Below are 13,448 nucleotides of genomic sequence, written 5' to 3' on the forward strand. Positions count from 1 at the left end.
TATAAACTCAACTGAAGTTGTTCACCTGTTCAAATAGAGGGGGGTTGAGTGGGCTAAGCTCGGTTTTTCCATTAGTATATTTACGGTATATTTCGGTATATTGCAGAGGGTCGACACCACACAAACAAACTCCAGCGCCATCGTTTTCAACCAAAAACAAACGACCCTTTAAACTTCCAACGTCTTTCAAAATGAGTTCGCCTCCAGATGCCGATTTTGATGTCAAGAATGGAATTATTGATGCAGAGACGCCTCCGCACACAGAGCTGGCGGCCCTATATAAGCAGTAAGTGCCCGCTAAATATAGCACATAGTATAGATATGGTCCATATGTAACATGCACACGCCTATACTATATACGCAGCCTAATCTGTCCATATATCTATGGACACATGTGATTACTCGATTACAGGAGCTTTGCCTATTACACGTTCCGCGTGCGACTGCCATCGACTTTGGCCACAATTGCCGCTTCGCTGGTCAAGGACAAAGACGAACTCTTGGCCACATATGGTGCAGTGAGTAGTTGTTGCATCCCCATGGTCGATGCCAATGCCAATGCGTAACCTTGATTCCCTCCATTGCCTCCACAGGACGCAGGCGCAGATATTGAACGAAATGCAGCGGCTGTCACGCAGCTGCGCGAGGACATTCTCAATAATGGACCCCTGTTGGCCTTTGAGGGCAAGGGTGTGTGGTTATTTTCCAGAACCCGTACCACAACTAAAGTAATTCCTATTTAGATCCCGATACGCAGATGTGGAACGCGTTCCTAGAGAAGCTACCCAAGGAGAAGCGGAGCTACTTTACTGCCTGTTGGCTCTATTCCGAGTGCTACATGTACCGCAAAATCTCTGCCATTTTCCAGGCCACACCGCGTCTGTCCGCCTTTGACTACTTCAGGGAGCAGAAGCAAACCGCGGCTAAGCTCAGTGTCGATGCCATGCTGGCTGTGGCAAAGGCCACTCGCCAAAACGAAAGAGACTCGGGTACTTTCCGGCAGCTAATCAAACTAAATTTGTGGGGCAACCGATGCGATCTGTCCATCACCTCGGGCAAGCAGGTGAAACCCACTGGCAATGCTTTCGACCAGGTCACAGATCTGGAACCCAAGCTGCTGATAGACGGCACTGCCGCCATTTGGCAGGCAATCGACGCAGCCTCCGGGGACGGTATTGTGGATATAATCTTCGACAATGCCGGCTATGAAGTGTACACGGACCTCATCCTGGCCGAATACATCATTGACAAGGGACTGGCGGCGAAGGTGCGATTCAATGCCAAGGCCATTCCTTGGTTCATATCGGACGTGATGGCTCACGACTATCACTGGACACTCCAGTTCCTGGCCGACCATCCCGATCCAGTGCTCAGCGCGCTCGGCAAGAAGTGGCAGCGTTTCACAGCCGAAGGCAAGTTCGAGCTGTCGCCGCTGGAGCAATTCTGGACGAGTCCCTACGAGTTCTACCGCATGCGCGAGGAGAAGCCAGCCCTCTATGCGCGGTTGCAGGAGGCGGAGCTGATAATATTCAAAGGTGACCTCAACTATCGCAAGCTTCTGGGCGATTTCTCTTGGCCCAGCACGGAATCGTTTGTGACCTGCTTGAGGGGTGAGTCTACCCACACATTAATCCACATTAATCACAACTAATGCATTAATAACTCTTAAAGGCTTCCGCCCCACAAATCTTTGCACTCTGCGCACTGTCAAAGCGGACTTGATTTGCGGCCTGGGGCAAGGAGTCGCTGAACAACTCTTTGCTAAGGACAAGGAGTGGATGCTCACCGGGGAATACGGCGTCATACAGTTTGCGAGCAAGTAAACCAAATATTAGGATACCGAAACTCATAAATAGTTGAATTGTTGCAATCTTAGATCATAGCTAAATTGTTAATGTACAGCTTTTTGCGTTGTTATCGCTTTCTCATCAGAGATTTCCCCATAAGGTTTAATAATATACTGGTAACAGCAGCACAGTTTGGAATCATAGCTTTGCCTGGCAGGAAGCCATCAAATTTTCAGTTTTAGACAAAATGTTGAGCGATAAAATGGATCAGTCCACTGAGTTGACCAGCCAGACGGAAGTGGACTCCGCCGTCGTCCGCTCTGCAAAGATCCAAGAGACGGTGGACCTCGTATTCAACGAAAAGCACCAGATATTTGACATAGCACCCAGGCCGCACGTCGAGTTGTCTGGCCATTTCTTACGAAGTTTCGCCTATTTCACGCTTAAGCACCGCTCACCCATGATGTTGGGGGAAATGATTAGTTTCCTACATGATAACGAGCCGAAGATAATGGAGATCTTTGGATCCTATGCACATTTCGATTTGAACAGGATTTGCTGGAGTCTACAGCTGCTGCGCGCTGAGATACAGGAAAACCAGGAGTTTCAGCTGTTCCATGGCAAGGCCCCTGATGTCGAGGACTGGAATCGGTTTATTAGCACTCTGGACGAGGATAGGAATCGTTGGTTCTCCTCCGTCTGGCTGCACGCCGAATGCTATATGTATAGACGCATTTGGGCTATTTTTCGGCGCTCTGACTTGCTCTCCAGCTACGACTACTTTTCGCAGAAAAAGATCGATGCCACGACAAGTGTCGTGAAACTAATGACGGATGTTATCATGGGTATGCGGGGAATGCTGCGCTCTCAGGAGAAATTCCAGCGCATGCTGAAGCTGTCCCTGTGGAGCAATCGCTGTGACCTGTCCATAAACAAACAGGCTCCAGATGCTCAGTTTCTGAAGCTAATGGCGGATTACGAGTCTGATCTGCTGGTGGATCAGTCTGCGGATGTCTGGCGTGTCCTCACCGAGGCCTGGGACCCCGTTTATGTGGACATTGTGTGCGATAACGCTGGCTTCGAACTTTTCTCAGACCTGCTGTTGGCTGAATATCTCATCGAAACGGGCTTGGCTCTCAAAGTGCGATTCCATGTCAAGGCTATTCCTTGGTTCATCTCCGACGTCACCAAGCAGGACTTTCTCTGGATGCTGAAATTCCTTCGCAGTCACAAGATTGCCGAAATAGCCGCATTCGGACGCCGTCTGCGTCGATACATGCGGGATCGTTCGTTCGTCTTGTGCGACACCTGCTACTTTTGGACCAGCCCCCACGACTGCAGCCAGATGAAGAAGCGCCTGCCCTGCCTGTACGTCTCTCTCAGCGAGGCAGCGCTGGTCATCTTCAAGGGGGATCTCAACTACCGCAAACTGCTAGGCGATATCAACTGGGATTACACAGCGCCTCTGATCGAGTGCATGCGTGGCTTCTTTCCGACCAGTGTGTGTGCGTTGCGTACCATAAAGTCGGACATCTACTGCGGTCTTCCAATCTGCACGGTGGAGTGGCTGTCCGAGGACGATCCCCAATGGATGAGGACGGGTAAGAAGGGCGTCATCCAAGTGGCCGTCATGCATAGACTCTCGGGGGATGCACTAGTTTAAAGAATATTGTTTATAAATAGCAAAGAATGACCTCGTATTATTTGATACAAGACAGCACATAATACGTATGTAGCTATTGTCGTTTTATTATTATTTTATGTTTTATGCCCTATGACCTAGTGTTAGGGTAGGCGGTGTAAGTCGTTAAAATAAGTATTGCATTCCATATTATAGACTACGGCTAGGCATTACCAAGTAAGTATGAATGGTAGAAAAATATGTATGCTCTAAGGCCATATTTATAGCTATGTGTAGATGTTTAGATGTACTCGTTTGTAGGTGTTCAGATCCCGACGCAGATGCTGGGGATCGGCTGTGTTTGCGATGCACATCAAGTTTCAAGTCTTATCAATTGCTGTTGCAAGAAATTAGGTAAAATACAAAAAAAAAAAACGAGAAACTTCTTTAGCGTTTACGTTTGTGGTCAGCTTAGGCACCACGCCTAGTCATCCTCCATATCTTTGCGGTTGTTGTAGAATTTCATATTATATATAATCCAAAATCCAAATAAAAGGATTCTTTGCGTCCTGGTTCTCTTGCTGGTTTGGAGGGATGGCTGATGGCTGACCCCTGACCGCTGCAGCTCAGAAGCCACTGTTGAGCTGCTGATATGGCGTCAGATCTTTGGTGATCGAGAAGAGGGCTCCGTCACGAACCATCTTGCATATGAGGGCGCCCAGATTCTTGGCGTCATCGATTCCGGAGTGAGCACGTCCCTCGAAGGCCAGGTCCACATGGGACAGAGCATCGGCGAAGTTGCAGGGACGATACTTGTACCATTCCCTGTAGATGGCTCTCGCGTCTATCCACTGATTGAAGCAGGCTGGCTTGCGTATTCGCTTGCGCGTGCACTCCTTGGCCAGACAGATGCCAAAGTCCCAGTCCGTCCAGGTGACGAAGGCACAGTTTCCCAGTATATTGGATTTATTCGTCTTCGGCAGCACCAGGTTGCGGACGCGCAGCTCATTGCGCAGCCATTCGCAGAACAAATTGAGTGCCGTCTGCAGCGGAACACCCGCCTCCACTGTCTTTTGCTGAATGCCAGTTAGCTCAGTGCAGTAGTTGCTCAGGCGCGGCGACTCCAACGGCATCACGTACGTGTGAAACTCCGCCTCCACCTTGCCTGTTTTCAGATTGACCAAAACCGCTGGAAACTCTGTGAATCATAAGAATCAAATGATTGGTGTTATGTGTAATGTACAATTCTTGGGGCCACTCCCACTCACCAATTATCTCCGACTCTCTCCATTGTGGCGGGGCTTGCTTCTCCCAGCAGGTGGCCTCGAAGTCCACGGAAATGGCATAGGTATAGGGCTGCATAGCCAACAGCTTGGATTTGCGTGACTTCTTTGTCTTGATGGGCACTGCGTTGGCGGGGGCTGTAATGTCTGCCTCGTTGAGCGACTCCTCAGGATCGTTGGCTGGATCTGGGCGAGCTCCTTCCACGTAGATGGTATCAATCAGGCCAAGTTGCCTGCAAGCAAAGACAGAAAAAGTCAGAGTTTAAATTTGGGCCTTGCTTAGGAAATGTAGATGGTGTTATAGACAGCTGAAACAACTACAAAATAATCAAGAAAAGATTCTCCAGACGAGACCCTAACCTCTTCTCAGATCTTCTTGCCGTAGCATACGATCATGGGCTTTTGCTCCCACAGCAGGCCGTTGGTTTCGTCCAGGGCTGTGGCTATGACCTCCGGATCGGGCAGGTGGATAAAAGTCACGAAAGCCTGCCCCTTCATGCGGCCCTGCTGCATCACTTTGATCTCCAGGTTCTCCGGCGTCGTGTACTGCGAGTACAGTTCGCGCAGCTGCTCTTCGCCGATGTTCTTGTGGAGGTTTTTAATGTACAACTTGTTACTGGGGTCCCCCTCATTATAGTTTTTATAGACGGGCAGCGCCTCCAGCTCTTGTCTGGACAAGCGCTTCGCTGGCTTAGCTACTGTTGGGTTGAGCGTCTGCGGTAGTTTGAGCTCAATTTTGGGAGCCGCAAAAGAAGACGCCAGGGATTCCTGCTTCGGTTTCAAATGAATAGCTTGCCTGACGGCTTGCTGCACTATTTGTCGTGCTCTCTTTAGATTCTTCTCCTTAGCAGCAATGGATGTGGACGGTTTGAGGCATTTCCTCTTGGCACGCGGCTCTGTTTCGTCGCTCTCCAACTCGCTTTCGCTCTCGCTGGGTATGATCTCTGTTTGGATGCCGACGCTATGCCGGTGGCTTTGGACGACCAGGAAGGAGGAGCGCCGTTTGAAAGGCGGCTCGAGATTCATGCGATTCATTAAATGGAGAACCTGCTGATAGAAGCGTGTGTCAGCCTGCAGGGTTTCGCCAATCCTAGCTAGAATCTCTGCGTTGATGGGGGGATAGCTATAGCGAAGATACGGAGGCGGCGGCTGCGTAAAGTCACACTGATTGTTGCAGGCATATAGCTTTTGCACGTACTTCCTGATCTCCTTTTTGGCAGTCGCCGTGGATTCGGATGGCGGTGGCTTTGTCTGGGTGCATTTGTTGGCACGACTGCCATCGTGGGCGACACGCGGTCCAAAGGGAATCACGCAGAGCGGCTTGTCCAGTATGTCGTTTAGGCCATTCAGTTCTTCCAGCGCCTTCCGGGCCTGACCGGCATCTGCGTACTCGATCACGGCTCGCCGACATCCGTAGGAGCTCAAGGAGCGTGGTATGATCAGCTTACACTCCCGTATCAGTTGCGCCAGCTCGTCCATGTCGCAGGGGAGCTTCTTTATCAACAATTTGCTGGTTTCCACACTCATGTTACTGGGAAAATTTAAAAATTTTGTTTGAATGCAAAATATTTGCATGTGTTTTAAAATCAGTGTGACCGACCCGTCTCATTTTTAAAATGTACCCAAATATACTGACGAATTCAAGTTCTTTTATACATATTTCTTGTTTTTGATCTTCCGTTGAATATTACCATCTATATAGAATATTTACCCATGCCCACATAATTTTATACGATTGATGAATCAACTTTCTACTTAACTGTCTTATTCTTGATTTGATTGGATTTCTATAGAACGTTGAAAATGAAATTTAATAGATTGATGAAATTGACCAAATATACCATTATATACCGATATACCGTAAATATACGGTCGGTTCAAATTTTAACTCAGAAAATACCGAAAAGTATTAAAAATACCGTAAACGGTCAGCCTGCATGTGCGCTAAAATCAGTGTGACCGTGGGTACCGTTCAACCCGTCTCATTTTCAAAATATACCATAAATAAACCGTCGAATTATTTGTATTCAAATTTCTCGATTTTGATATTCGGTTCAATTGTTCTTTAAAATATCTTTAAAAATTAAATTATATACCGGTATTATTGTGCGATAAGCGAAACACTAGTGTTTTAACATGATTTTTAACATATGCTTGCGCCTAACAGCACAGTTTGGGGGACACAATGCGCGCGCTTTTTAAATGATCTCTGTAAGGGCAGGCCGGTTGTTTGGTCGATAAAGTCAAATAACAACAAGTGCATTTTTGATTGCATAAAGGAAATGTTTCCTCTTACTTTTACTAATTGCCGTTCATATCAGATTGCCATCATATGCCGATTCACTTCAACCTGTCCTTGGGAAGACTGGCAGCCCGCAAGCGCTATCCTATTAGAGGGAATGGAAGACTAGAAAAATATACGAATCGCGTGCCTATCACTTGATGGATAATCTTCAGAGCACGTGCATTTTAAAATTAGATGTATTATCTGGGGGTCGTAGCGTTCCCGCTGCTATTTTGGATCATTACAATACGTTTTAAATTCCATTACAACAGTTTTCCATTTACCCAAATGGTCAATGCACTTTTGGCGCACGTTCCGAGCACAATTTTTAATCAAATTGAATTCCACATGGAAAAGGCCTGACATGATCTGCTTTTTGATTTATGGAACACACACACGCAATCATGGGGCGGTTATAAAAAGATCAGCACTCAGAAGCAGATTGCATAAAATTTGCAATGATTAAATGGACAACAACAAGGAACCAGATCCGAGTGGGGCAGAGAGACAGAGAGAGGGATGGGACAGCCACACGATGCAGACACACGACACACTCTCACTTTCGTACCATATGCGGAAGCCAACTTTTTTCCCCACAGACAAAATACAAAATTGGATGAATGAACTCTGTATGTGCCTCTGCGCGAGGGGCAGCAACTTTTGAATTCACTTTTACTTGCAGCACAAATTGAATCGACTGCGTGGCGGCTTTGCATTTTACATTCAAACTGACTTTAATGGGTTAAGCTATATTTAGAAAATTGCAAACAATTTCCAGCCAAGTGGGTGGAAAATGGCGAAACGACGAGAGTTTTGGAAGGAAATGCGTGCAGCGAAGAAAAACGATCAATACGGAAGGTAATTTAGAGCAAGGATTGTTTAATATGTAGCTGTAGGTAGCACTTACTCTGAGAGCTAGAACTAAACAATAAATTCGTGGCAGCAACTGCAGAGCAGTCCTCTTCAACGCTACGGCTGTGGTCGACTGTTCCAAACTATCCGGCTCCTGATTTATAGAAAAACACTTGGCCTGTTTTATTGTTCCCATTCTCACAGTACGAGTAGTATGTATGATTCATTTCAAAGGAAACCCTCAGATCGAGTCAGCAACGGCAACGGCAACAGGTTTCTTGACGACTGTTCGGCCTCTCTTTTTCCCATTAAATCAGACTGAGATGACAAGCCCCTTTTTACACATTTGCTTTCCACTTAACTATTCCTCCCGCCTCCCCCTCCTTTCCCTCATCGGACAACTAAAACATCTGAGGGATGTGTGATTTACGTTCTAGCAAAACAATGGGGGAAGAGGCTCAACTGGCGTTAGTGGTGCCATTAAACACTACTGAAAACCATTTCAATTAACAACAGATTTGCCGGGGCATGCACGGGTGTACGTGTACGTGTACGATTATGGCTGCCTGATTGCAGGCAGAGTCATGATTCGTTCACCGAATGTACCGCGTGCTCGAGCACAATAGACCTGGTAGCCAAACAAAAGGTATAAATAACAGGGGGATTTCCAGCGAATTCCAGGCGGCCGGATCGGATCTGTCGCAGAATATCTAAATGGGAAGAGCTCTAGCCCAAAGGCAAATCAAAGTTCGGAATGCAATGACAATCATCACGTGCTGGAGTACAAATACTACGAGTACGAACGACTATGCAAGCCAATTGACTTTCCCTTGGGCTTGCTAATTGCCACTTGCAGATCTATTTATTTATGGATGATTACAATCAAGGTCCTGGAATGCATAATAAATGGGGGTCCAGCAGGGTTCCGTCCCAGGGGCACTCGGACTCAGAATTATTACAATTGATAGAAATTAGTGGAATTGTGGACGGAACTGAAGAAAGGGGAACTGGGGATGGGCCTGCGAGAAATTATATATATTTATTGCGCATACGCCGCGTGCAGCGTGCCGCGCGTGCATGAAATTTCTCTGGGAAGGCCGAAAAATGTCTGACGACGACCTTCTCGCTCCACCACCTTGCACTGCGCTACCCTGCCTGTACCACAGTCCCTTCCCACTGCCGCTGTTGGTAGAATTGCATGCATTTATTGCATTTGTGTACGAATGTGAGAGTATAGGACCGTACCCTTCACTTCACTTCACTTTACTTCATTTCGTTTCATTCAGTTGTTCATGTGGACTCGTATGGGTGTACCTACAATATGTTTGGTATATTGTAGGTATAGGTTCGTGCTATTCGTTCACCTTGATGTATTTGTATTTGTTTTTGTATTTGTATCTGCATCTGTGAGTTTTGTGTACGCCATGCTCTTGACTTTGGATAAGTTTGGTAAAAACTGCTTTCAGCCGGATTTCCCGCATTCTCTAACCATCAGAAAACCAGACATTGAATTGCGCAAAGCGTTCATTGGTCAACTTTCTGTGGTGGAGACTTTGTACACCATCAGAATACTCTACAATCGATCCAACCGAAGATCAATACTCTGGAAAGGTTATAAATGGTCTCTAAAATCAAGTTATCTATACGGATGATTAAGTGGGAATTTGCACATGAATTTCTGGCACAAAGCGTATGCCACCTCATCTTCGTTGCGGCTTCTGTTTGTCCATAGAATTCGTCTGTTTGATCTTTAATTTGTGCGCAGCAGTAAATTTACTGCTCTGTATATGATTTTGGATACCCATTGTTGGAATAAATAATCTATAAAATGTGCAAAAACAATAAATTTCAATCAAACGAGTTCCTACTGCTGCTGCTGCTATAGTAGCAGGGGACTATGACACAATCGAGGAAGTTCTCACAGATATATTTATCATCTATTATTAGCTCCCGCTGTAATGGGGAACTATTGTTCAAATGTGATTGCTTTGCAATTGCAAATAGTTTCTGTATTCAATATGCATATGTGTCTCGCTTCTGACATTATCTGGCATTACTTTTAATCAGTTTGAGACGACTGGTTTCCCTATAGCGAAACTACATAAATGCTACCGCATACCGCACGATTCTGGAACCTACCTTTCGAAAACTGTGTTGTCCATCCATGAGAGCCAGCACTGTATCTCAAGTGTTTCCCAGTAGTACTTACAATGTTTGCATCGGTCGTTGGAAGGGGTCCGGGTACGGGTGGGGGTAGGAGGGTAGGAGGGTAGGGATAGGGGTATGTATGTTAGGCTGGTTTGTTTGCGGGCTATTCAAACTGGTTTGCACGAGATACGATGTTCAGAATACGAGAGGGAGAACAGAACGAACCACCACTGTGACATGTTCGAGGATTGCGCAATCCGCTATCGGTTGTGTATGTACTCACGAGTGCAGGGCCAAGACCTCCCATTGATCGATCAAGTGCATTGCGGACTATGGTCTGTCGCAAAGAAGGAGGTTGAAAGAACTCTGTGGCGGCGTATCTTATCGATGGATCAGCGATCTACTCCAAGACAGGAATGCGAAACGAATCGCAATACGACTTATCTCTGGCTCGAGTGACAAATCAAAACTGACAATAAAATGTGGGATTATGAAGCACCAAATATTAACTGATTGAAAGCTCTTATTTTATCGCTTGGAATTTTCTTGTTTGTGCTCACAGTATAACAGATACAATAAAAACAACAGTGACAACAAAAACAACAACAAAAACGAAGAGATTCCATTTATAGAAATACTACTACGCATTTCAATTAATAAAATAGTCATAATTAAATTAAAGCCCAAGCCCCAGGCCGCAGGCCCTGGCTACTGCACGAGTCGTATAACAATAAGATCTTCCATATGCCCGACGATTACCTATACAGAGAAAGGTTATAAGCAAGTACATATATACGCGTAAGATTATGCATAGTACATAGTGATGCTATTTATACAGTAACTCGAGACCATGCCATCATATAGATTACAAGCTTTATCAATCCAGCAGCAGCATCCCAAGCCGTATTACCCTTACATACCTATGTACATATACATATATGTACATATGTATGGGATGTATGGCCTTTTGAAAAGTTTCATTGTGTTACCCGCACTCGTATGGATGTACATATGTACATAAAAAAGTTTCCATTCCGTTCCTCTGTCTATATCTGTGTTCTCGGTATACTATATACTATATTATGCATATGGCATGTACAGGCCCCAACCAGCAGCAGGTCAGGCGAGGACATATTGGGGCCATCCAGTCAGTCATCGTCATCCAGCTAGAGATACAGATACAGATATGTACATCTTTTGTAGATACAATCCGCCGCCGACTGCCTGCCACTGCACTTTTACAGCTTCCAATGCAATGTTGTTCTGTGCTCTAGGCTCTGGGCTCTGTGCCTGCCCTGAAAATGTCATTTGTCACTGTTTAGAGAAGCTGCAGTTCAGAGTTGAGACTCGTTCTTAGCTCCAATTACACTCAATTACGAATGGGGCCTAGGAGTTGCTATTTTTGGACTGGGCAGAACTTCAACGCATCCCTTAATTGGTACTGGCAGGGGAGGTCGTCCCTCAACGTTGAATGAGTCAATGGGAAAAGAGAAGCAATGGGAAGCGGTAGCCATGCAGTGGGGCTTTGGGGCTATGGCTATGGGCCAATACAAAGATACAAATCAGTATCAAAAGTGAATCGCGCTAATAAAGCGTGAAATGGAAGGGGGCCACCAGCCATATAAACCGCCTTGAACCAGCTCTAACCCAATTCGCAATCAAATGACTTCAGACATTTGCTCTCCCTTTTTATTCATGCTTCTGTAATCTGAATGTGTGTGCAATCTGTACAGTGAGTGCTGCCTGAGAGATGTTCCGTATTCCAGGTTGGATCATCAGAGGAGAGTGTATGGAGTCCTTAGCGGAATGACTTTGTAGCACCAATATCTGAAACCGTATCTCTGTCTCTCTCTTTCTGATGAGCTGGAACATCAAGTCTCCCCTCAAACGAGCTTTCACTGTTTTTATATGTACTTCTATGTGGCGCTAACGCTTGGAGCACGAGGCCAATCATTCAGCAGGGCAGGCCATCAATCAACTGATCAGAGACTCAACGCCTTTGCGGCGGTGTTTGTTTACTCGGTGCGCGGAGGTGCAGCGTACGTGTAAACAACATAAATATCAGCCGGAATCAACGATGAATGAATAATCCGCCAGCCCACCCGTCTCGTCGCTACTAACAGTCGAAACAAAACCCGATTCATTCGCATTTGTTATTGTTTGTGGCAATTGTAAGGAAAATCAACAAGTAATCGGCACGAGTTGGGGTTATCATTACAATTGCATCTGCTCCTTCGAAATATCGCAATTACGGGGGAGTATTTTTTAGCAAACAATTGGATTACGTTTCAGGGTCGGGTGAGTGCATTGACCAAATGACGAACAATAACATCAACAGTCAGCCACTAAAGAGGGAACAAATATTTGAGCTAAAGTTATTACATGCTTTAAGTAATTGTTTGACTAAGGAACAACAGAACCAGAGAACTGAAAAACAGGGGCGGACTTCCATCCAAATAAGTATCAAGTACATTGAACCAGAAATGGATTAAGGTCCAAATTCAGGAAGAATAATGATACTGATGGAGTAAGAGCATTTGCGAGACCGCGTTGTATGTACTCTGGGCACCCCTCATGGCTATCACTCCGCTCCTGGTTGAGGGAGTAACTCACGTAATTATACCCCGTTAAGTGGAAACGCAAGGAGAGTAGGTGCAATTTTAACGGTGCTATTTCGAATTTTCGGAGCCGGTTTCAGTTTTATCGTTTAAATACATACATATGTATATCAACCATATATGTATATAGACATACCTATGTACAGGTATATCATATATGGGCATATATTTAAGAACTCACCTTGCCAGTTTTATCAAGGCCATCTTTGTTGTCGATTGGAATTGAATGATTTTTCGAAAAAGGTATAAATTATTTCTATCAAAAATTCGTATTTTTTTTTGATTTTTTTTTGGCAGTGCAGCAAGTAACGGTAACTAGGCAGGCGTAGGGGAGGGCGGGGATGGCGAAGTCGGCGACGGAGAGCAGAGCGCAATTTCTTTTGTTGTCTGCTCCAGCACACAGACACAATCACAAACACACGGGCAGGATGACAGGCAAAAAACACGCGAAAGCACAGGAACAGTTAGAATGGGAGAGAGGCACCGGCACGAAAGCAACGGCAGCAGCGGCAGCAGCAGCAAAAAAAATAACACTAATAAAACCCGGAGCAATTCGCTTTTTGTTAATTATTTAACGCGTTTGTTTACATTTTTGACTGCCAATGGAATTAAATATTGCTTTCAAAGACAACTTTAAACAGAGTGCACGAAAGAGCATTGAATTAACTGCAGTTTATTGCACATGGTAGACATTCACTTTCTAGATTTTCGCAAGCTCTGCGCCAATTACATGTCCATTCGAATGTTAACTTTTAGCGAATCTGTTGTGTCCAATTTGTTTATCACGCGCGCAGCAACCGCTCAGGAAAATTTGAGTTTGAGATATTGGTTGAAAGATTGCAAAGAAAGAGAAAG

The 13,448-nt window shown here is 45.5% G+C and overlaps 3 protein-coding genes across 7 annotated transcripts; 2 read left to right on the forward strand and 1 right to left on the reverse strand.

Moving 5' to 3' along the window:
• The first annotated feature begins 94 nt into the window (after nt 1-94).
• Nucleotides 95-1,972, forward strand: LOC108159631 (damage-control phosphatase ARMT1). Its single transcript, XM_017293088.2, has 5 exons — nt 95-286; nt 413-518; nt 594-690; nt 744-1,610; nt 1,672-1,972. Exons 1-5 carry the CDS (start codon nt 192-194, stop codon nt 1,821-1,823), a joined length of 1,317 nt encoding a protein of 438 aa, XP_017148577.1. The 5' UTR covers nt 95-191; the 3' UTR covers nt 1,824-1,972.
• Nucleotides 1,973-1,995: 23 nt separating this feature from the next.
• On the forward strand, nt 1,996-3,828 carry LOC117187847 (damage-control phosphatase ARMT1). Its single transcript, XM_033390719.1, has one exon. The coding sequence runs from the start codon at nt 2,035-2,037 to the stop codon at nt 3,448-3,450; it is 1,416 nt and encodes a 471-aa protein (XP_033246610.1). The 5' UTR covers nt 1,996-2,034; the 3' UTR covers nt 3,451-3,828.
• Nucleotides 3,517-13,439, reverse strand: LOC108159633 (ERI1 exoribonuclease 2). 5 transcript variants are annotated; one of them, XR_004472379.1, is made up of 4 exons: nt 5,890-6,267; nt 4,677-4,924; nt 3,867-4,606; nt 3,571-3,805 (listed from the first exon to the last, which is right to left on the reverse strand). XR_004472379.1 is itself a non-coding variant. In XM_017293093.2 (3 exons), exons 1-3 carry the CDS (start codon nt 12,795-12,797, stop codon nt 4,035-4,037), a joined length of 843 nt encoding a protein of 280 aa, XP_017148582.1. In that variant the 5' UTR covers nt 12,798-13,439; the 3' UTR covers nt 3,517-4,034. The 5 variants fall into 5 exon arrangements, 4 of the variants coding, with proteins under 4 accessions (XP_017148582.1, XP_033246614.1, XP_033246612.1 ...); XM_017293093.2 differs by lacking the exon at nt 5,890-6,267 and adding an exon at nt 12,775-13,439 and having other exon boundaries at nt 3,517-4,606; XM_033390723.1 differs by lacking the exon at nt 5,890-6,267 and adding an exon at nt 7,883-7,901 and having other exon boundaries at nt 3,519-4,606.
• Nucleotides 13,440-13,448: the final 9 nt, after the last annotated feature.

Source organism: Drosophila miranda, chromosome 3 (genome assembly GCF_003369915.1).
Source record: "Drosophila miranda strain MSH22 chromosome 3, D.miranda_PacBio2.1, whole genome shotgun sequence".
Lineage (NCBI taxonomy): Eukaryota > Metazoa > Arthropoda > Insecta > Diptera > Drosophilidae > Drosophila > Drosophila miranda.